Below are 22,169 nucleotides of genomic sequence, written 5' to 3' on the forward strand. Positions count from 1 at the left end.
TTATTATGTTCATAAAGAACAGATGTTCATAGTCAGACAGTGAATAATATAGCAAATAATGCTTGTATTAAAATATGAAACGATTTTATCTATAATATCATTGCAATCTATCATATTATATAAGTAGTTTCACCATAGCTTTTCGTGCGTTAAAATTTTTATTATTCACACGTTATTCAATACAATTATAATTTCTAGAATAACTAGATAAAATCATTGGATGATCGGTAAGATAATTTCTTTCTGTTCAGGGTAGAATATTAGCTGGAAATTCGTGGCGCGGTTGAATATCCTGCTTGTATAACTGGGGATAATATAAGCTGCATGGATATGTGCATGTTGGATCGCATGTCGTTCATCTTTCGTCCTTCATGAACGTAACTATGGGCACGCGAGATCGTATTTATCATTAACACACAGAATTATTCTTTTATAAGATTAACGATGAAATACGACCATTCTTTTCATTAGATATCCCGTATTCGAAAATTCATTGTTACCTCTTGAAAACACTCAGTAAAAGTTGTAAATTTTCAAATATTTTTAGACGAAATGACCTTTAAGAATGAATATTTTTACAACGTAGTACAATATTCAAATACGTGAAATATGACATACATGCAAAGTATACATAAAGGTGGAATCAAAAAATATAAAGAACATTTTGGAACTTTGAAAATATTATGGAATTTGTAGGAGACAAGTGAAACCATTTTGAAAGGTGATAGGTTTGGTTACAATTTTATACAAAAATAAAAAAAAAACAGTTTGATTATTCTGTTTTTTATAATACTATTCTAGGTATATTTCTGAAGTGTTTCATAGTAACATTACAAAACCAAAGTACATGCTATAATTAGTTATTGTAAACAAAGTACATGTTATAATATGCAAAATATGTGTTTAAAAATTAAAAAAAAAATGCAAATGTTTGCAACATTAATTGATCTTTAATTTACAGATGATTTCAGTAACTTACTCTACGTTTATTATCTACACATATTCAATATCTGTAATTCATCTTGTGAGATTTAATCTTTAATATAATCTGTTCCAAATTATCGTGCTTTCTTTTCAAACAAAACGTAAAAAAGTATTTACGCTGTTTAGACCACTTTTAACATTTTCACATATCATGGTAACACTTCATCGAATTAAAATAATATCGTTTCAAGTAAATGCACAGACAACCTTTCTTATTTTGACAATTTTTAAATATGTTATAGAAATAGATACTCAGTTTTCAAGATTCATGTAAAACTGCTGCTAATTCTATACTGAATTTTTGCTTGCATGCACAAAATAAAAAGTAGTTAAAATTGAATAAACTTCTTTGGAAATGTTTTAAAATCTGTTTCAAACACACAGTATTTCACATGTGTAGGCGGTCGTTACAACTACACAAACTAAGTTATATTACAAGTAAATACTGATCAATCGTTCTATTAGGATTGCTAATCAGTTTTTATTTTCCTGTGACAGAGTTTAAGTTTGTATAGCTCCAATGGCCACTGCCAACGCAAGTTTGTTCAAATGAACAAACTAAAGACATTGTTTGTCGTATAAAATTAACGTACATGTTCCTACTGTGCAATATATATAGACGAAATTCAAAACTCCGACAATTTTTTACTGAAATATCAAAAACTATTAATAGTAATAATCAGTAAGGTTATTTAATAGTAAAGCTAACCGTTAGCACATAAAGTTGTACAAAATAATACTTCCTACATATTAAAAAATCATAATAATCGAATAGAATAATCCCTAACTGTACATTCAGTCCATTTGGAAATGTGAAATTGTATGCTTCGGCAATTACAGAGTAAATCTTTAATACTAATTCTAAATGCGATACTTAATCAGCTGAATCATCAACGAAGCGATAGATCGGTCTTGAAGGTTGAACCGTTCTATCTGTCGTACATTGAATGTAACCGATCGATTCCGAAAGGAAATCAAGGAGGACGCCAAAAAGAGGTCTGCAATAGTTTTATAGCGGTGCAGCTGCACTCCGTGCAAGCTCTGCTGTTCGATAACCGAGGTGCAACGGCCGTCGGCCCCAACAGCGTATCTAGGCCACCGGCACCAGCATTTTCAGCACCACCACCACCACTACCACCACCACCAGTACCATCAGCAATATCATTGCTACTGCTCCAATCATTGTGAGCCGTGTAGTATTAACACTACAGTATTACTGTTTTTGTTTGTTATGTAGTCATTACAGTGCAACGATTGTTTGGATACTTGTAATTTGAGAAATGTTATATTCTAAATTATATCCATATTTTACAGTGCGCAGTAAAGTCACAGTGGTTAAATGATTAGAAAGGGGCTAAGATAATAGTAATTTCTTTTATATATGTATAGGTAATGTGATATTGCAACTAAGGTAATGGTACTGTACAGGATTTTGTGGGCATAAATAATTTAATCGGTCGCCAGGAAGAGAATGAATACCTGCTCCGCGCTCACGGACTCGACGGAGCGATAACGCGATACCGATTGTTGACGAACGCTACCGATAACGTCCGAAAATGCTTCGCCCTTCATAGACGCGGAACCTCGCTACTTACGAGCATTTCTATCGAATTTTCTTATAAATTCGAATAATCACTCATTAAAAAAGTCAACTCTGCCGGTTTCGCTGGTAGCTTAGCGGCCCCGGGTCGACTTCGTCTTCCCGTGCACGCGTGGACCTTCATAGCGGTAGATGCCTACCCAATTGAGGTCTATAGCGGCCTCGAAAAGATTTTCATCTTTCCGAGCACGCGGGGAGCTTGACGGCCACAGAAAACCCTTTAGTTTTCCGCGCACGCTGGGCTACACCGTTGAGAGTTGACACAATCAGACTTTTCCGATTTTAATGACAACATATGCCCTTTATAGCTAATATTCCCGCGTCTATGATTACAATATTGCGAATCGGTGCATCGATCGCTTATAAAATGAACATCAGACTGAAATAAATGCACTTCTTATAGTTTTAATGGAAACTTAACATTAACATACATTAGATATTAAACATAAATAAATTTTCCATTATAATACATTAAATAAACTTAAACTAAATCTGTACTATACAGGTACCAGTGTTTAATTAGTTGAGGGAGATCTTCCATGTGAACAAAGGTCGTTTGCTCTATCATTAAATAGCGAGAGTCGATGCTGGAAGGCACTTCTTAAGCCTTCTAGATTATGTAACGAGATCACTTTTTAAAAAAAGTTAAGTTATACAAATTTTCAAATTGTCAAATTTCAAATTTCAATATACAAAGTACATTTAAAAATTTGGTAAATGTTTCAAGAATTGACCACTCTTAAAATTGAAACAATTAGTAACTGACCGACTGGTCGCTTGTAGCTGACCACTTATACTAGAAAAAATATATTTCATTCGCGAAATGTTCACAATGTATGAATTTTTCACCTAAAGTCATTCTTAACAAAAACGTTATGGAAATAGAAATATAACGGTATATTATTTACATTAATGAATTTAGATGCTCATTGTTAGTAATGAGTACACTTCTCTTCACATGTAATTGAAGTTCAAGTACATTAATCTGAAGATATTTTCATCAAAAGCGCACAACTTATAAAAACCTTATTTTTTATGTTTTCTAAAATTTGGTAAACTACTGATATCTTTACTTTATATATGTTTATCCTAAAAGGTAAAATTTGTATTATTAAATAAAATAACAAGAATCTACATTGTGAGAGAATGAGTTCTAAATGAATTAAAATCTAGAATTTTTTATATGGTTCAGTAATTAATATTTATGACATGTAATCACTAATTATTGCTCATCAACCACTAAATATTAAATTATTAATATTAAATATTAAATATGTATTACTTCAATTGTTTTCGTCATTCATAAAAAAAAAACAAGCTAATAATATTTTAGGGAATACGAATATTATATTTAGAATAAATTCATGTGATCGACTATGAGTTTTTTCTTCTGAATTAATATTGGTACACAGAACTTTTCATCTGTAACTTGTAACGACAAGTGCTATTTTGAAAGCTTTTACTGCTACGCAAACATCTTTTTATGTATAGTCTATTTGCTTTTTCTTTTCCTTCGACAATCTGAAACATTCATGTGACTTCATAATGTAAGAAGAATAATGAAAAGTATATAACTTGTAGGTTATGTTAATATTATTACGTGTTTGTTGAATTTTCATATCAATGAAATTAGTAAAAATAAATGTATTGTCAAGTTCGTGCATTTATCGATTACTTGTAAGATACCGCTCGATTTTGATCGGATCTTCGTATATTAATAAAATAAAGTCTACATATTTCTTCGCTATTGTTTTTCTGATATTATAATTTTTCACACATATAAAATATAGTGGGTTATTTAGAATTGCATTTTCAATATTCATAAATCAAGTGTAATTAACATATTTTAAAGAAGTCCTTCCAAGTCGTTTTTCTTAAATAATAAATTCATTTAATCTCTCCAGAGTTGTGTTTTGTGTTATTTTAAATATAAGAGTCTCCTATATTCCATCAATGTTTAAGGGAAAGAATTATATTTTTATAATTATTATTATCATAAATGTAGAGAATACAGAATGTTCTTGAATACAGTAAACATTAACAATGTAATAAATTTATTTACGTTGATTAGTTGAAATAATTTGTTCTTACGTGAAATCATGTCTGCACCGATGTTTAGATACGTGTTTAATGACAAGTTAGTGTCGTCTTATGAAAAACATATACTTAATTTCCTTATTTAAACAAAATGAATACAAAATAAGATTAATTTGAATCTGTCTCATTTAATGAATTTAAAACAATTTTACTGCTTAAAAAATTATATAAAATTAATTAATTGCAACTTTAACAAAAGTATACTCTTGTTTGCATAAGCCACGAAGTAATGAATTTAAAAATGCTAAACCTTGGAGTATTTTACAATAATATTTTTACGAACTGTAAATTACTGTATTACAGTAATAAAGTGTAATACTTTAAATTGTATTAGATTTTATCATATGTCACATACTCATCATCATCGATTATATAAAAAACATGATTTTACACGCTTTCAACGAAATTTGTTAATATATTTTTATCTATGTTGTTTCATGCTTCAACAGCTGCAATTTTTAATTTTTGTACGTTTATATACTAATCATTATCACCAAAGAATTCTTTGAACTAACGTTTTCCGTCAATTTTCTATAGAGTTCATACTAGAAGAGCGAGTACTTTAAAATTAAAATATCATTTTCCAAAAATTGCCCTCCTCACATCTTATCTTCCATAAAAATTAAATTTGCATCATTTTGAAGTGTTCAAATCGATTTTAAACAATACTACAAACGGGTGCTAAAAAATACACCGAAGACATACGAACTACCATCAAAATTGTATTTTTCCTTTATACAGAAAATTCCAATGATAATTCTACAAAAAAATAAATTTTTATTTTTATAACGTGTAGTACTTCTTCCAATTTCGTGTTAGCGTTAACAAACGAGGGTTTTGTTTCGTTGCCTGTATTTTTCGATATTGGTAACATGCTTTTACTGTCACAATACACCTGTCTATTGTTCTTGCAGAAATATTTAATTGACTTCTGTTTCTTTTTTATTTCAATTAACGATATAGTTGAATTAGAAGCGGCCGAAAGTACTCTTCGTTCGTTTCGAAGAAGCAGTCGACCTGGTCACTGCTTTTTACTATAATTACGGCTTTCAGTAACGATGTCTGCAATTCTTCTTTTAGAATGACCACTTTTGTATGCGATATAATCTCTACTTTCAATACGTAGGCATCTTCAGTTTGGTTTGAAAAAGTATTTTATCTTGTGTTATTTTGTTATTTAATCTCTTTATGCATTAAAGTTAATTTTTAGAGGTAGCAAATGAAACATTATAGGAAAGCGGATATGGATAACAAATGAGATTATTCTTAATTTCATAGAAGTTGGAATATTAATAAAATGGTGGGATCATAGTAATTTTTTATTTTATGTAATTAACACTAGAACTCCCGACATTAAATGCTCGTTTATCGAAGAATGAAAAATAAAATGAAAAGGGAAATAAGTAAATACTAAAGTATCAAGTAACATATAGAACTAGTTTTTACCTCAACAAAATATGGCAGACATTTCCATAAAATCACGACAATAAAATTTTGTAATATAAAATGAGAAATCTGAAACCAGTCATTCTGACTGGTTGGTAGTTCTAGTGTTAATGCTATTTATATGCTTTAAAGTAATATTCATTTTAATGAATGATAATAAATATTATTTATTTCAACTTTTATTGTACATAAGTAAGTTTTGACACAGCATCACAATTTTCTTAAAAATAAAATTATTTTAAAATTACTTTTCTTGAATATATATCATTTTGCTCAAAATAGAAAAATATTAGAGAATTTGTATATGTTCCGTAATGTCCGCATATAGCTGAGAGTCTCCGTGGAAACATTAAATATCGCGCTAACGGCCATATCGAGACGAATTCGCGAATCACAAATCTCATCGCGAACGAGGCAACGCGCATTACCGATCCTTTTCATGCGTAATTGTAGTTACTATTCGCGGTCCTTGTTCTCCTGCGTACCTGCGCTCTATATCGATTAGGATCTTTCGCGCATTCCCGTTTTCGCTGATCGATGCCGATAGATCACCCCGTCGTTCTTGTTGTTCCGGCTCTTGGAGAAGTCACACGCACCCGAGTTATTTTCCAATTCGATTTCCGCGAAATTGTGATAATCCGCCGAGCTATTATTGTTAGATACGCCAAACATAGATAAAATTAACGGAACGTCGTGCCCGCGATATTTTCTGCATTGTGCTGTTAATTCGTGTAAAACACCGTTGCTGCCGCCATAACACGTGGCGAGACTCTCAGCCTTTATTTCGACCGGTATCTCGTGCTTCCGCGGTCGGACCTTGATCGCTGCGAAAATTCGGTAATATCGTCGCGTCAAGATTTCCGTCGCGTTCGGAGCTAACGCAGAGTTCCGCCCAAGATTTCCGTCGCGTTTGCGAGCAGCGACCTGATCAAGGGCAAGATTTCCGTACGTTTCCGTCGTAGTTTCGTTTACCGGTCGATGTGTGACCTTTCGTACTCTTTGTTCAAAATTTTAAACTGAAATCGTAAATAAAGTGAAAGTGATTGTTTCCAGTGTAAAAGTGTTAACAGTTAATTCCCGTCCTCCATTCCCGAGTCCAAAAACCTGTCTAGAATAAAAATCCAGCCCATTACCCAACAGTATATTTATGATACTGTACACCGCATCAATTAAAAGAACAACATTTTGAATAATTATATGTAACGAAAGAGTGGATAAAGCACTTAAATAAAAGACAAAATCATCATACAATTTAAAAAACAGAGTATCATTTTCTGAAGATCATTTTCTGTAAATTTGTAAATTTAAACCAAATTATTACAAAATAAATATAGAACTTTTTTGTTTATTACATCAAAGACACAACATTTTTTAAAAATAATTTTAGAAAGTTGTTACGTTCCGAACAGGAATATTTTTTCAAAATTTCCTTCTCCGAGAGCTGCAAGTTGCGACACTCTTCGGTGTATAATCGCGAGGTGCGTGTCGAGGGTCCGTGAAGTGGTTTAGAGACGAATTTGTTCTTGAATTTGTTAAAGTGCAAAATTCAAACAAAGACTCTATCTTCACGTAAAGCTTTCGTGTTAAATAATCACGTTAATGTTCACGTTAAATTTTAATTCAATATATTATTTTATTTTTCCATTCAATTATATTCAAGTTTATTCTTTTTAATTTTTAAAGTATAATTTTATTTTGCAGTTAATTTGAATTCAACAATTGGTCATTTTCAAAATTCTCATTGGTAGAGCGCTTACATGTGTGTGTGTTCTTCCCAGGAACCAGGCGCAGCCGTTATTTCACATTTTGCAAAGGGAGTTGTTAATTCTAAATTCATTCAAGTACACATATTTCGGTGAGTTGTTTCCTTTATTCTTCCAGCTATTTTATGAATTCTTCGGCAAGTAAATCAGTAGTTAATTATTTAACTTTGGGATTTCCCTCACTGGATTATAATTTTATTTTGTATTTAAATAATTGTTTCTCCTTCAAATCTTCGAATTGCGCGTCTCGGATATTCACAATATCTTTTGTTCAATTCATTGTAATTCACATTATATCATATACGCTACCATTCTAACCGTTCCATATTTTATTATACAAAATATAATCTTTTGTATATTTTAATTATTTTGAATTACATTTCAATTGCCTCCGTCATATCCTCTAATCATTGCGATCTTGTGAAAGGGCCCGTATGGGACTAGCGTATTTCCGGATCCACAAAAACATTAAGTCCCGTGAACAATTAATTTTGTTAGGGCAAACAAACCTTCGAGGCTTTATACGCGCGCTTCCCGCACGTAACAGCCTAAAAGAAAATTGGTGGCAGCGGTGGGATATTTTAAAATCACGGTGGGATACCTTTAAAAGAAATTAAATTTTTGAAGTTATTTCGAGAAACGCAGTTTTGCAATTTGTTAATACACAGATTGGAGGGAAAAACAATTTGGTTCCCCTGATAACGCTTGCTATTGGATTTTATTGCCAGTATCACTTATATTCTTACGATTTTACTTATATCTTTTATTGTGTGTATATTCAAAATTATTAACATATAACACAAAATGTCGCAACCATTGCATAGCGCTGGTTCGAGCGCAGAACCTCATCCTTCTCGTACCGAACAAATGACTGCAATTTTTGCTGAAAGTTTTGCAATACAACAAGCCATCGCTAGTATACCATATTTCGACGGAAATAATATACCGCTCAAAGATTTTCTTATAGATATACAAAACAGTGCATATTGTCTTCCACCAGAATCAGAACGACCTTTTATACGTGCAGTTTTAACAAAATTACGCGGAGAAGCAAGAGATGGCATTTGCGATTTACACTTTGATTCAATTAATGAATTAATTAAACATTTAAAACGTCGGTTTGCTCCGGGAAAAACTTACGAACATTATCAGCAAGAGATTTCAAACATTCGGATGAAAAGAAACGAATCTGTTTACGCTTTTTACGATCGGTTGAGAATTTTAATTAGTGGGTTTCAAAATTTATTGAAAGACAGTTACGCTGACGACGTGGACAGTATTTTAAAGCCTGTAAAAGCAACAGCTATTAATGCATTCATTAGAGGTTTACCAGACGAATTAGCTAGAGCAGTAGACGCACGAGATCCAAACACATTAGAAAAAGCATTAGAAGTCGCAATTAAAGTCGAAACTAGAATGAAATCCGGAATTGTACCATCTTATGAACAGAATAAGCCTTCTACTAATCCAGAATATCGATATGACTACCATCCACGTGAAAATCACAGATCTAATAATTATCGCGAATATTCTCATAATCCATATTCATCTTATCAACACCGAGAATTTCCAAATTATCCGATACAAGATGAAAATCGATCTAGAACATCAAGTCCATATCGTACACCCAGACATATGCAACATTATCATTTTTGTTGTTCTCAAAATTTTCAACCAGTACAACATCATTGTCATTGTAACGCTTCTTCCTGTTGTTCAACTCGTTATCATGATCACAATAACCATCAAGAATCCAGATTTAGATCTCATTCGCCTTCTACAACCAAAATACTCCATCTACTCCAAAATCTCGATCACCTTCTCCTCATCCAGTCAAAAATAATCAAGATAGATCAGATTCTTTAAACTCTCAAAACGCTCGTCGAGTAGACGCGACGGCGAGTTTCGGGAAAAATCAGCGTCAACAGACAGTAAAATTTTTGGAACAGAACGAACATCTTTTACCGTAGAGATGAAACGCGAATCACCAATAGTCAAAATGCATGCGAAAGAGCTACGGACGGGTTCAGCTAATTTTCTCGTAGATACAGGCGCGGAAATGAACATAATAAAATTAAATTCACTACACGAAGACACAACAGTTTCAATAGATGATTCGGCTATACTTAGTGGTATAACACCGGAAAAGATAAAAACAATAGGTAGCACAATCGTGACTTTGCAAAATAGACCGGTTAGATTTCATGTCGTAAAATCAACTTTTCCTTTGAAACATGATGGATTATTAGGATAGGACTATCTTAGACAAGAACAGGCTGAAATTTCTTTTGCGCATAACACATTAGTTACTCAAAGTGATCCGATCAGACCTATTAGATTCATAGACGAAAATTCAGTGCCAACAATACGTGGAACGTCGAAATTTAAAACCGCGAGTACTTTTGATTAAAGCAAGAACACGACAACCTATAGCAATAGATGTAGTAAACGCTAATCTAAAAGAAGGTTATTTACCACTCATAGACAACATTGATGGCTTGTACATTGGCGAAGCTGCAGTCTCTGTGAACGACAGTGGCGTGTGTCATGTCTTGGCTATCAATACCTTAGACAAAGATGTAGAGGTAGAAATACCTGCTCAAGAGTTAGTTCCGTTTGAATATCATAATTTTCCAGAAAAAGAATATTTTGATTCCGACTCTGAAGACAAAAAATCAGAAAATACTTCGGATAGAGTTTCGGAAATTGTTAAACGACTACGATTAGATCATTTAAATACGGAAGAACGAGAACACGTAATAAGTCTTATTGAAGAATTTCCTGAAAGATTTCATTTACCTGGAGATAAATTGCAAGCAACATCGTTTATTAAGCACCATATACCGACTGTAGACGATATTCCAATAAATACGCGACAATATAGATTTCCACCGATTCATAGGCAGGAAATAGAAAGACAGATTTTGAATAAATTATCTAACGGAATTATAAAACCATCAAATTCACCATATAATTCACCGCTTTGGATTGTTCCAAAGAAGCCTGATTCTAAAGGCAATCCAAGGTGGCGAATGGTAATAGATTTTCGAAAATTAAATGAGAAAACAATTGGCGATGCATATCCCTTACCAAACATTGCTGAAATATTGGATCATATTGGTGAAGCTCAGTACTTTTCAACTTTTTATTTAACTAGTGGTTTTCAACAAGTAGAAATGGATCCGAAAGACGCCCATAAAACAGCTTTTACCACACCCACAGGTCATTACGAATACGTTCAAATACCTGAAGGTCTCAACAATGCACCAGCAACTTTCCAAAGACTAATGAATTTAGTGTTACGTGGCTTACAGGGTGTCGAAGTTTTCGTATACCTTGACGATATAATAGTATACGCCAAAAATCTAGAAGAACATAAAAAGAAAATTCATAGACTATTTATGAGGTTAGCTGACGCAGGATTAACTCTGCAACCGGATAAATGTGAATTTCTAAGAACAGAAGTAGCATATTTAGGACATGTAGTTAGTAAAAACGGGGTGAAACCCGATCCAAAGAAAATAATAGCAGTGAAAAATTTTCCTCGACCCAAGAATCTCAAAAATGTTAGACAATTTTTAGGCTTAGCAGGATATTATAGACGTTTTATTAAAAATTTCGCAGAAAAGGCCAAACCACTGACAGAATTATTAAAGAAAAACGCAAAATTCGTTTGAGGTACAAAGCAAAGACAGAGTTTTTTGGAATTACGTAAAGCATTATGCAGAAGTCCTATTTTACAGTATCCAAATTTTGATAAACCTTTTACATTAACAACAGACGCATCAGATTATGCAATAGGTGCAATATTAAGTCAAGAATTTAATGGTCATGATTTACCAGTAGCATATTTATCCAAAACTTTAACAAAACCAGAACAAAATTATTTTACTACCGAAAAAGCAGTTTTATATGCAATTTTGCACTTTCGACCATACTTGTACGGACGAAAATTTACATTGGTTAGCGATCATGAACCGTTGGATAAATTCAATAAAAGATCCAGGACAGAGATTGATTCGATGGAGATTAAAATTACGAGATTACGATTACGATTTTGTTCAAAAATCTGGTAAATTAAACACTAATGCAAATGTTCTATCGCGTAACCCGGTTATCGCAAACGAAATAATATCTTCCGATGAATTTTCCTTATCTTCGTCTGACGAACAGGACAATCCGGAATTGAATACTAAAACACGAAATTTACTTCCAATTTCTGGTCCCGAATCTTCTAAAACTCCATTACAACCAGCAACACAGACTGATATGACTGAAAAACGGAAAAGAGGCAGACCATTAGGTTCAAAAAGCAAGCGAAATACAATTCAGACGATTCTTGATACAGAAGCAATAGCTACTAGGACTAAATCGAAATTTAAACCTGCAGTGCTCCAGCCTGAGCGCGTATCTGAATTTTCCGACGATGGTTCGGAAGATGAATTATCAAATGCTCCAAAATTTTGTCGTCGCAGGAGTGTGTTACCTAATTTGGAATTTCATTCAGAACCACGAATGCCGGGTATCCCTACTGTTCCAAAGAAGGAAACTGCGTCTCCTGTGTTGGACGAAATCGAGCAGGGTTCAGAGATAGTTCAATCAGGTGAGAGTGCAATGATTGAATTGCCAGAAGCTTACAGTAGTGACAGCGATGACGAGACTTTACGAAATTTGAATCAAAGCAATCAAGAATTTTTTGACATTACATCTGACGAAGACACTACACTACAACAGACACAAATTATAGCAGACGTGGACTCTGACTTAGACTTAAGTGATGGAGATTTACAAGAACAAGAAAATTTACCGTTAGATTCACATTCCGAAACTCAAAAGATAGTAACTTATTCTCGAGAAAATTTAACATTCAGACATTCACATTATGTTCATTTTATCTCTTCAGATTGTCGATCAATTACTCCCGTAAGTAAATTACTTTCTGATTTAGGTATCATAAACACAGAAAATTTTCAGAATCTTAAACCGAAATTAGGACAAGTATTAGTCACAAAACGTGGAAAATACAAAGTTTTCAGTGTAGTTATTAAAAAGTATTGTTTTGATGAATTATCTACAGAAATTTTAAAAAATAGCTTACAACATTTGAAACAAATTCTTTTAAGTTTAAAAATCAATACTTTTAGAATATCACAAATTGGCGATTTTACTGATACATTACATCGGGGTACACTAGCGGATATGTTAGTGAATACTTTTGAGGATAGTAACATAAAAATAACACTTTGTTATGGTAACGTTCAAGTACCACCCGAAGAACTTCGTCTGAAAATAATTTCAGAGTTGCATGGAAGTTTAATTGGTGGGCACAAGGGAGTTACTAAAACATATCGTAGAATTCGTGAAAGATTTTATTGGCCCAATTTACGTAATGATGTTCAAAATTTTATTCGCACTTGTAATAGTTGTCAAAATCAAAAGTTAGTCCGAGCAAAAACTCAAGAACCAATGATAATAACTGACACACCTCTGGAATCATTCGAAAAGGTATCAGTAGATATAGTAGGACCCTTACCTGTCACTCCTAATGGAAATAGACACATTCTGACAATACAGGATAATTTAACAAAATATTGTATAGTAGTTCCCATACCTGACATAAAAGCTGAAACAATAGCTCATGCTTTAGTAACAAATCTAATATTGCACTATGGTACACCCAAAGCAATTTTGACCGATAGAGGAACGAGTTTTCTCAATAAAATCATTTATTACTTAACTAAAACTTTTAAAATTCAACATGTAACTACATCTGGATACCGACCACAAACGAATGGCGCGTTAGAAAGAAGTCACATTGTTTTAACGGAATACATTAGTCATTACATAAATAATTTTGACGATTGGGATCGGTTAGTACCTTTTGCGATGTTTTCTTACAACACATCAGTACATGAAGCTACAAATTTTACACCATTTGAGTTGGTATTTGGAAAAGTTGCACGGTGTCCGACTTCATTTACAATAGACGATAAACTACCTACGTATAATTCGTATTTACACGATCTAATAACTCGTCTTTCAGAAATGCAAACAATAGCAGAGAATAATTTAATTGAAGCAAAGCAAAGATCTAAAACTTATTATGATTCAAAATCGCGACCATTTAATGGTAAGATAGGGGACATGACATACGTCATTAACGAAGCACGAAAAAGTAAATTCAGTAGGCGTTATCATGGACCATATAAAATAGTTGGAATATTGGAAAAAAATAATGTTATTCTGGAAGTTAATGGAAAACAGGTCACGAAACATATTGATAAACTAAAATTATTGTAAATTAGGAGGGAAGAATGGCATACACATGATTGGCATTGGTATTGATCTTTATATTGATCACCCGAGCTCAGGAACCATACCGATTGACACGCATCGACGCTAATCTTGGATTATACTACGAAAGACTCCATAATATACGTTTTCAAAGGGCTGATTGGCGTGTAATAGTAGCGATAGATATAAATAGATTAGAACATGAATTTTCGGAGGAATACACAAACCTGAATCTCATTTACAAGCGATGTTTAAAGTTCCCGATTAAGTTAGAATGTAGTTCTGTTTTGCATATACATTACCTCAATACAAAAATCGAAGAAGCACTGAAGATACATGCAGAAATTAAGGAATTAGGTTTGGAATCCAATATGGGAAAAACGGAGAAAGATGATCCACCGAAAACCCTAATTCGTCGTAATGCTCCTTTCGAATTTGTTGGATCAGTCAGTCGCACACTGTTCGGCACATTAAATACGGACGACGCAGAGTACTATGATTCACAGATAGACAAATTGTATACTGATCAGAAGGAGATAATACAACTTGTGAAAAATCAAACACATGTAGTCATAAGTGAAGTACATAACATACATAAACTGATAGAGAATCTTACAACCAAAATGAAAGATAATAGAGCAAAAATTAATGAGCTGGTAGAAATTTTAGACGAGGAAAAATTATTAAACTACACAATCGCACTGAGTCGCAAGTTCTATTGAACATTCGTTGAACCATTATATCATCTCGGCGCAAACTCTTGTAACCATCATACTTTCGGCACAAGAAGGAAAATTACATCCATCTCTGTTGGACAGATATAAACTAAAAGCTACTATAAACGAAATTCATAATTCGATCACTCAATACGAACTACCTGTACCTCGAAGTTACGAAAGAATCGAAGAAATTGCTAAAATAAGCCAAGTGTCTTTGGAACACCGATCTGATAAAATAGTTGTAGTTATACGCATACCGTTAGTCAACCGTATGGAATACCACTTATATCAACTACATAGCTTACCAATATTACAAAATTTAAGCGACGGTTCAAACATTTGGGCTACCGTATCGCCTCGACATCCATATCTAGGTCTAAGCAACGACCACAGTACATATTTTGGCGCAACCGAATCTTTTCTAAATTCTTGCAAAGAAATCTGGTACACACACTTATGCAAATTAGAAGTACCTCTGTATGAAACCTCAGTATCAGAATCATGTGAAATATCCTTATTATTACGACCACATAAGGAAAGCTTACGGACTTGCGATATAAAAATAGCACTGTCGCATGACCCCTATTGGCTCCGATTAAAACGCACAGGAGGATGGCTATACTCAATTACAGGACCAGAATCTTTACAATTTTTGTGTGAACATCATAAGAACACATTAATCACCATCCAAGGAACAGGAATAGTGGAAATAGATCCAGACTGTATAGCTAAAACTAGGTCTACTACCCTGATTGGAATTCAAACTTTCAATAGTGCAGAAGAATTTTATTACAACCCAAATTTGCTTTTAGACATTAGTGAGATTTCACCTAAATTAGAACAGTATCATTTCATCAAGTCTATTGACGAATTTGAACCAAGTCTTACAAAACCAGCCATCGGAAACACAATGGAATCCTTATACGAAATAGAAACAAAACTGGAAAATTTGGAAACACATCATCGCGACCGAAGATATCATTTTGGATTGACTTATGGAACTCTAGTAACTCAGGCACTAGTAGTTTTGGGGTTAATAACCGCTTATTTCTGGAGGCCGCTCAAACCACTATCTTGCATACTACAATTATGCAGAAAGAAGAAACAATCATCATCTAAATCTAATGAAGAAACTACAATCCCACTTGAGGAACTCTCCACTGTTTCCGTACAACCGATGTCACATACACCGCGAATTATTATAAACTAACAACATATGTACACGACATACCTATATATACACACAATATTTAGACTTATTAGTTCAAAATTAATCACAAATATTTGTTTGATAGATTGTCATTTCCATTATTGCGGTTCTCTTTTGACTGATCGATATAATTATTTCGTTTTACTTACTTCGTTGCTTAAATTATAGGTTAACAATGGCTACGCACAAGATTAACAAAATCCATAAAGAAGGTCGTCGCCTCTTTGTTAGTCGACTGGCATCACATACGAGGAAAGGCAAACTCATGGACATGTTCGCCCCATATGGAGCGGAACATGTTGTAATACTCCGGAAAACAACAAGCAATCAGGCTTTCATCACATTTCGTAGAAAAAAAGGTGCAAACCAAGCTCTGGACGCAGGAAAAATAAGAATACACTATCACAACAGGAAACTTAAGATCTCACCTGCTGACTCCCGGCACGAAGCAAAGCTAATTCCACCATCAGGCACAGCTCAGTTATCACCCGATTCAATTCTTGTTAATGAAATACCCTTACCGATAGAAATCATATCTAAAATAGCGCAATATCTCTCATTTGTCGACCGATCCAAGCTGGAACAGGTATCTAGGAATTGGCGACTGGGAAGTCTCACCTCTTATAATTCGATACATCATTTAGATCTAAATGACCAGCGTTGGCTAGATGGTTGGGAAGGTAAGGAGGTAACGACAGAGGCATTTTATTGGGTAATAAAAAGAGTAGGTACATTTTTAAAATCCATAGTACTCGGTGATAACCTATTAGCACAAAATTTAAGACCACAAGTATTAGCAATAACCATTAAAAACTGTCCGAATCTGACTCATATAGACCTTACTGAAACAACGATCAGGCCATCCAGTTTAAGATACATGTTAGAACTGGGACCGAGACTCTACATGTTGGGAGTAGGAAAATGTGAAGGTCCGATAGATTCGGAATTAACAGAAATACTAAAAATAGCAACAAAATTAATTATATTTAAGGCAAAAGACATTTCAATAACCGGTAAATCTTTAATATATATTAATCCAAATTTACAGCAATTATCATTCGAAATGTGTAACGGTTTAATACCATCATTCTTATACAGCGCTATATTAAAATTACAAGCATTAACACATTTAACTATTAGCTACTGTGAATTAATAATCACCCATAATATCTTACAAGCCTTATTTAACAATAGCCCTATTCGGAATACACTAATTAATATTTCTTTTCATGATGGTATATCTTTTGAATGGCGATCAAACGACCAATTACAGTTAGAATTGCGACCGACAATTGAGCTTGCTATAGCACTCCCAGCCCGCTATAGCAATATTGTAAGTTTATATCTCACCCTCTGTAGATGGATCACATCAGAGACAATAGAAGAAATAGGACAACATATGCGCCAACTGGAAACCTTAAATATTAGTGGATGTATTAATATTAGAGGAACCTTTGGATTAAATTCGCTTTCACGACTAACTAAACTTAGAATAATTGAAATTAATTACATGCACCTCAAAGTAGGAGGATATTTTTTAAAATCATTACGAAGTTTAATCGAAATTCATTGCCGAGACAGTTTAGGTATAACAGATGAGGATATGTGCGGCGCAATAAGGAATTGTGCGCATCTACTGATAATAGATATAGAAGGATGTAACAAAATAGGCAGACCAACATTAGAATGTGCAATATCCACCGTACGTAATAGTCACCGTTTAACACCATTGGCAATCTACGTAGGCGGAAGTGGTATAGCACACAAAACAAACTATAAAGGCAATCTTAGCCTTCATGTTCACCGTCTCCGTAGACACCAACCATTGTTCTTATAAATTCATCAAAATAAATTATCATAATTAGAGCCTAGCATCACCATAATTGCCATAGTTACCATATCACAGATACATATCGTCGGGGACGACGATGATTCTAAGGAGGGAGGACTGTTACATTCCGAACAGGAATATTTTTTCAAGATTTCCTTTGTAGTTCTCACCGACCGGATGTGTATCGATAATGCGTATTGCATTCTGTGAACACCCTGATCGAACGCAGTAACGGTCTTTCAATATTTATTAGATAGACTATCTTTTGGCGACTAAACTAAGATTGTTAATATAACACATTCCTTCCTTGAAATCAACGTGGTCCCACGGCTAAGATCTTAGATCATTTTATTTCTCCGAACCGCCGAATATAAACGGAAGTCACACTCGTGTGGTCCGATAACGCCAAGCGTTCTGGAATGTTCCTCAAGGGCCCACGACGCAATATAAAATTGTAATAGAAATTGTCTTTGTAACACTACAATATTATATAAATTGCCCATAGTATTTCATTGTACCGTTATTATAAATACACACACGTCAATCAGTTCTACAATAGTTACAGTACCGCGCGCAATTTGACTTTAATAATTGTAAACCGAAATAGATAATGTTTCATTCTAAATTTTTATAATGTGTACAGATTAACATTTTATATTGTATTGGTTTTGCATGTAAAATTATTCAGTAGCTAATTAACAATCCATAGCTCAAGGGTAAAGGAAAGAACTATACAATAGAAAAAGAGAAAGATAAGAGCTGGACAAGGGAGGAACACATGCACCCACCATCACCACCTAATTAACGAATCACGGTCTCTTACGCATTGGCCTCGCAGCCTAATTCGTTAGGTGCATATCAATGCAACATAAACAATTTCGGACTAGGCCCACTCTGGTCTTCTCCGAGAGGTGCAAGTTGCGACACTCTTCGGTGTGTAATCGCGAGGTGCGTGTCGAGGGTCCGTGAAGTGGTTTAGAGACGAGTTTGTTCTTGAATTTGTTAAAGTGCAAAATTCAGACAAAGACTCTATCTTCACGTAAAGCTTTCGTGTTAAATAATCACGTTAATAATCACGTTAAATTTTAATTCAATATATTATTTTATTTTTCCATTCAATTATATTCAAGTTTATTCTTTTTAATTTTTAAATTATAATTTTATTTTATAGTTTATTTGAATTCAACAATTGGTCATTTTCAAAATTCTCATTGGTGGAGCGCTTACATGTGTGTGTGTTCTTCCCAGGAACCAGGCGCAGCCGTTATTTCACATTTTGCAAAGGGAGTTGTTAATTCTAAATTCATTCAAGTACACATATTTCGGTGAGTTGTTTCCTTTATTCTTCCAGCTATTTTATGAATTCTTCGGCAAGTAAATCAGTAGTTAATTATTTAACTTTGGGATTTCCCTCACTGGCTTATAATTTTATTTTGTATTTAAATAATTGTTTCTCCTTCAAATCTTCAAATTGCGCGTCTCGGATATTTACAATATTTTTTGTTCAATTCATTGTAATTCACATAATATCATATACGCTACCATTCTAACCGTTCCATATTTTATTATACACAATATAATCTTTTGTATATTTTAATTATTTTGAATTACATTTCTTTAATTGCCTCCGTCATATCCTCTAATCATTGCGATCTTGTGAAAGGGCCCGTATGGGACTAGCGTATCTCCGGATCCACAAAAACATTAAATCCCGTTAACAATTAATTTTGTTAGGGCAAACAAATGTTCGAGGCTTTATACGCGCGCTTCCCGCACGTAACAAAGTCTATTCACTCTTAACAGTCACAGTAAGGTATAAAACGGCCCCAACCAGATTAGCTTCAATTTTAGCCACTTTATATTCTAAAAATCTGAATAAATATCTTTCTTAAAACCCCCATATTTTTACTATTTTCCCCTTCAAACTGTTATATCTCAAGAGTGCTCAGCTAAAATTTTAGCTCTTTATATTAAAATCGAAATAAGTTTTGAATTTTTATTCATATTCAGTGTTAAAATTTATTCGAAATCATCTGTGAAATATTTAAAAAAACGTTAAAAAATTATTTCTAATTTTTTTCAAGTTAAAATAACAAGTTGTTTTTTTGTGAGAAACATTTTTAGTGTCTGGGGTTTTAAACGTCCCAACACGTCAGATGTGTTATTTTAATGAAGTGTGACCATTAAGAGTTAATAACTTTATATAATACTGTTTTCGACAAAAAAAAACTTTATTTCATAATAAATTTTCACACGTCACATAATGTAAGATACATGTGTTCCTCACGTAAGCAAATTACTTATAAGGAAACATATCGAACCGGGACACACCGATTTTAATGAAACTTATGTGAAACAGTTCTCAAGAAAATATTTGACACGTATTTTTTTATCGACCATCGTTCACATAGAAGGGGCGAAAATGGCCCTCAAAATTAAGGGCTGAAATCATACTTTTGGGAATATCTCCGGAATTAAAGGAAATAATTGGAAGCTTTCTTTTTTAATTGTTGGTTTTTAAATAGGAAATTTTTGTGCGTAAAAAAATTTTAATAAATTTCATTTGTTTAAATAATATTTTGAAAATTGATAATTTTTGTTTAAATTTTTGTACTAAATGTTGATCTACTTTTTTGCAACTTTGTGTATGTAAACTATGGATTAAAATAAAGGATACGTATTTTTGAAATTTGTTCTTTGTAGCAATGTTTATTACATATATAATTTAAAATCACCTCCTCTAAGGAGGGGCAATCAGCATTTTTATTAAGAATATCATTATTTTTACAATATTTTATAACCTTCTGGATATTATATACCTCTTCATATACCGTTATTTAATTTCTCAATAATTATTGTAAACGTCGCAGGTATAAGCGTGACGCGGTTCTATAACACGCGGTATATAATTGTATAATTCGGTCCCCAAAGATCTCTTCAATAAGAGATTGTGACAACTATGTAACCAAGATTTTCATAGCTTATGGCAGATCGCAAGTGTTGCCGGCTCACTGTTGTTAGGTAAGACCAGAAACCATATGAATTGTACTCGCAAATAATAAACATTATGTAATAATACATAATACAATTTTTCAAACCTGTCTACTCATGAAAATTTTTAAGTAGACTTACCGCTTTATTACGAAATATTTTGTTATATTAGGGGGACCGAAAAGAAATCAAAATTTTGTTTGCTGGCGAAAAACATTTCTTTATTAAAAAAAATCTGAAATGTTAATCAACAAAATAATAGTTCTTAAAAAAAGTCCTTCGGTTTTTAGTTGAAAAACTTTGAAGTCATCGAAGAAATTTTGAATACTTTTCGATACCCCGAAATTTTATTTGAAGGCACTTTTGAAATTTCGCTTTTGTCTTTTCAATGGAACTGCTTTCTACGTAGATCGCTTTTATGGAACTATAAAAATAAAATATTAATACTTTGTATATGAATATCCGGTGCAATGTTACTGTTTGTATATTTGCACATGATGTAATTCTAAAAGAATCAACAATTTACTAAATAATTTTAATTCAAAACTGAGATAATTGGTAAAATTGTAAATATCTCACAGGTTATTGATTTTTTATATCGCATGCTCGTTTTCTTTTATGTATAATGTTTAATAAAGTTAATCTGTATAAAAAATATGCAACGTTCATATCTATCGTAAGATATTACTTCCAAAATGGAGTAAGTTTTATCTGAAACATTTTTTTGAATAGAAAATACTTTGAAAGATTAACGAATATGTTAAAATGAGACAACCTGTACAATGAACCACGAAAATATTCATCCATCTTTTAAAACAGTAAAACTTGTTTGATATTATACCAAAATACATATTTCAACTTTTTATGAAATTAGAAATGATTCGTTTTAAAACAATTTAAGTAAATCATTAATAAAATTGTGGATACTTTTTTTATAAGCTCTTATTCTTAATTTGTAACAAATATTTATAAGTATCTTCTGCAAATTTAAGTCAGTTATATGCACGTTTAATCGAATTCGGTTGCGAGCTACAGACGATTTAAAGTAACAAAATTTTCAACCCCTAGCTCTAAAAACTCTTATGTATTACGATACCTGTCAATTGTTTCTACATTAATCGATTTCAATACAAATCTCAGCACGTAAAATAGTACTTCAAACAACAAAGGCACTACAAGTCCATTTTTAGAAAAATTACGTTGCTTTAAATAGTGTAGGACAGTGGCAACGGTC

The 22,169-nt window shown here is 32.9% G+C and overlaps 1 protein-coding gene across 4 annotated transcripts in view; it reads left to right on the forward strand.

Annotated features, from left to right (window-relative positions):
* Positions 1–22,169, forward strand: part of LOC100879238 (uncharacterized) — an 84,471-nt gene that overhangs the window by 8,240 nt on the left and 54,062 nt on the right. The window contains exons 1-2 of one of the 4 annotated variants that reach the window (XM_076530274.1): positions 7,882–7,982; positions 16,282–18,852. The exons of 2 other annotated variants lie outside the window; for them this stretch is intronic. In XM_076530274.1, the coding sequence (XP_076386389.1) occupies positions 7,885–7,982; positions 16,282–17,950 (1,767 nt within the window). In that variant the 5' untranslated portion in view covers positions 7,882–7,884 and the 3' untranslated portion in view covers positions 17,951–18,852. Of the gene's footprint in view, positions 1–7,881; positions 7,983–16,281; positions 18,853–22,169 lie in introns of those variants that run through there. One more of the 4 variants, XM_076530275.1, reaches the window with a different exon arrangement.

Source organism: Megachile rotundata, chromosome 3, assembly GCF_050947335.1.
Source record: "Megachile rotundata isolate GNS110a chromosome 3, iyMegRotu1, whole genome shotgun sequence".
NCBI lineage: Eukaryota > Metazoa > Arthropoda > Insecta > Hymenoptera > Megachilidae > Megachile > Megachile rotundata.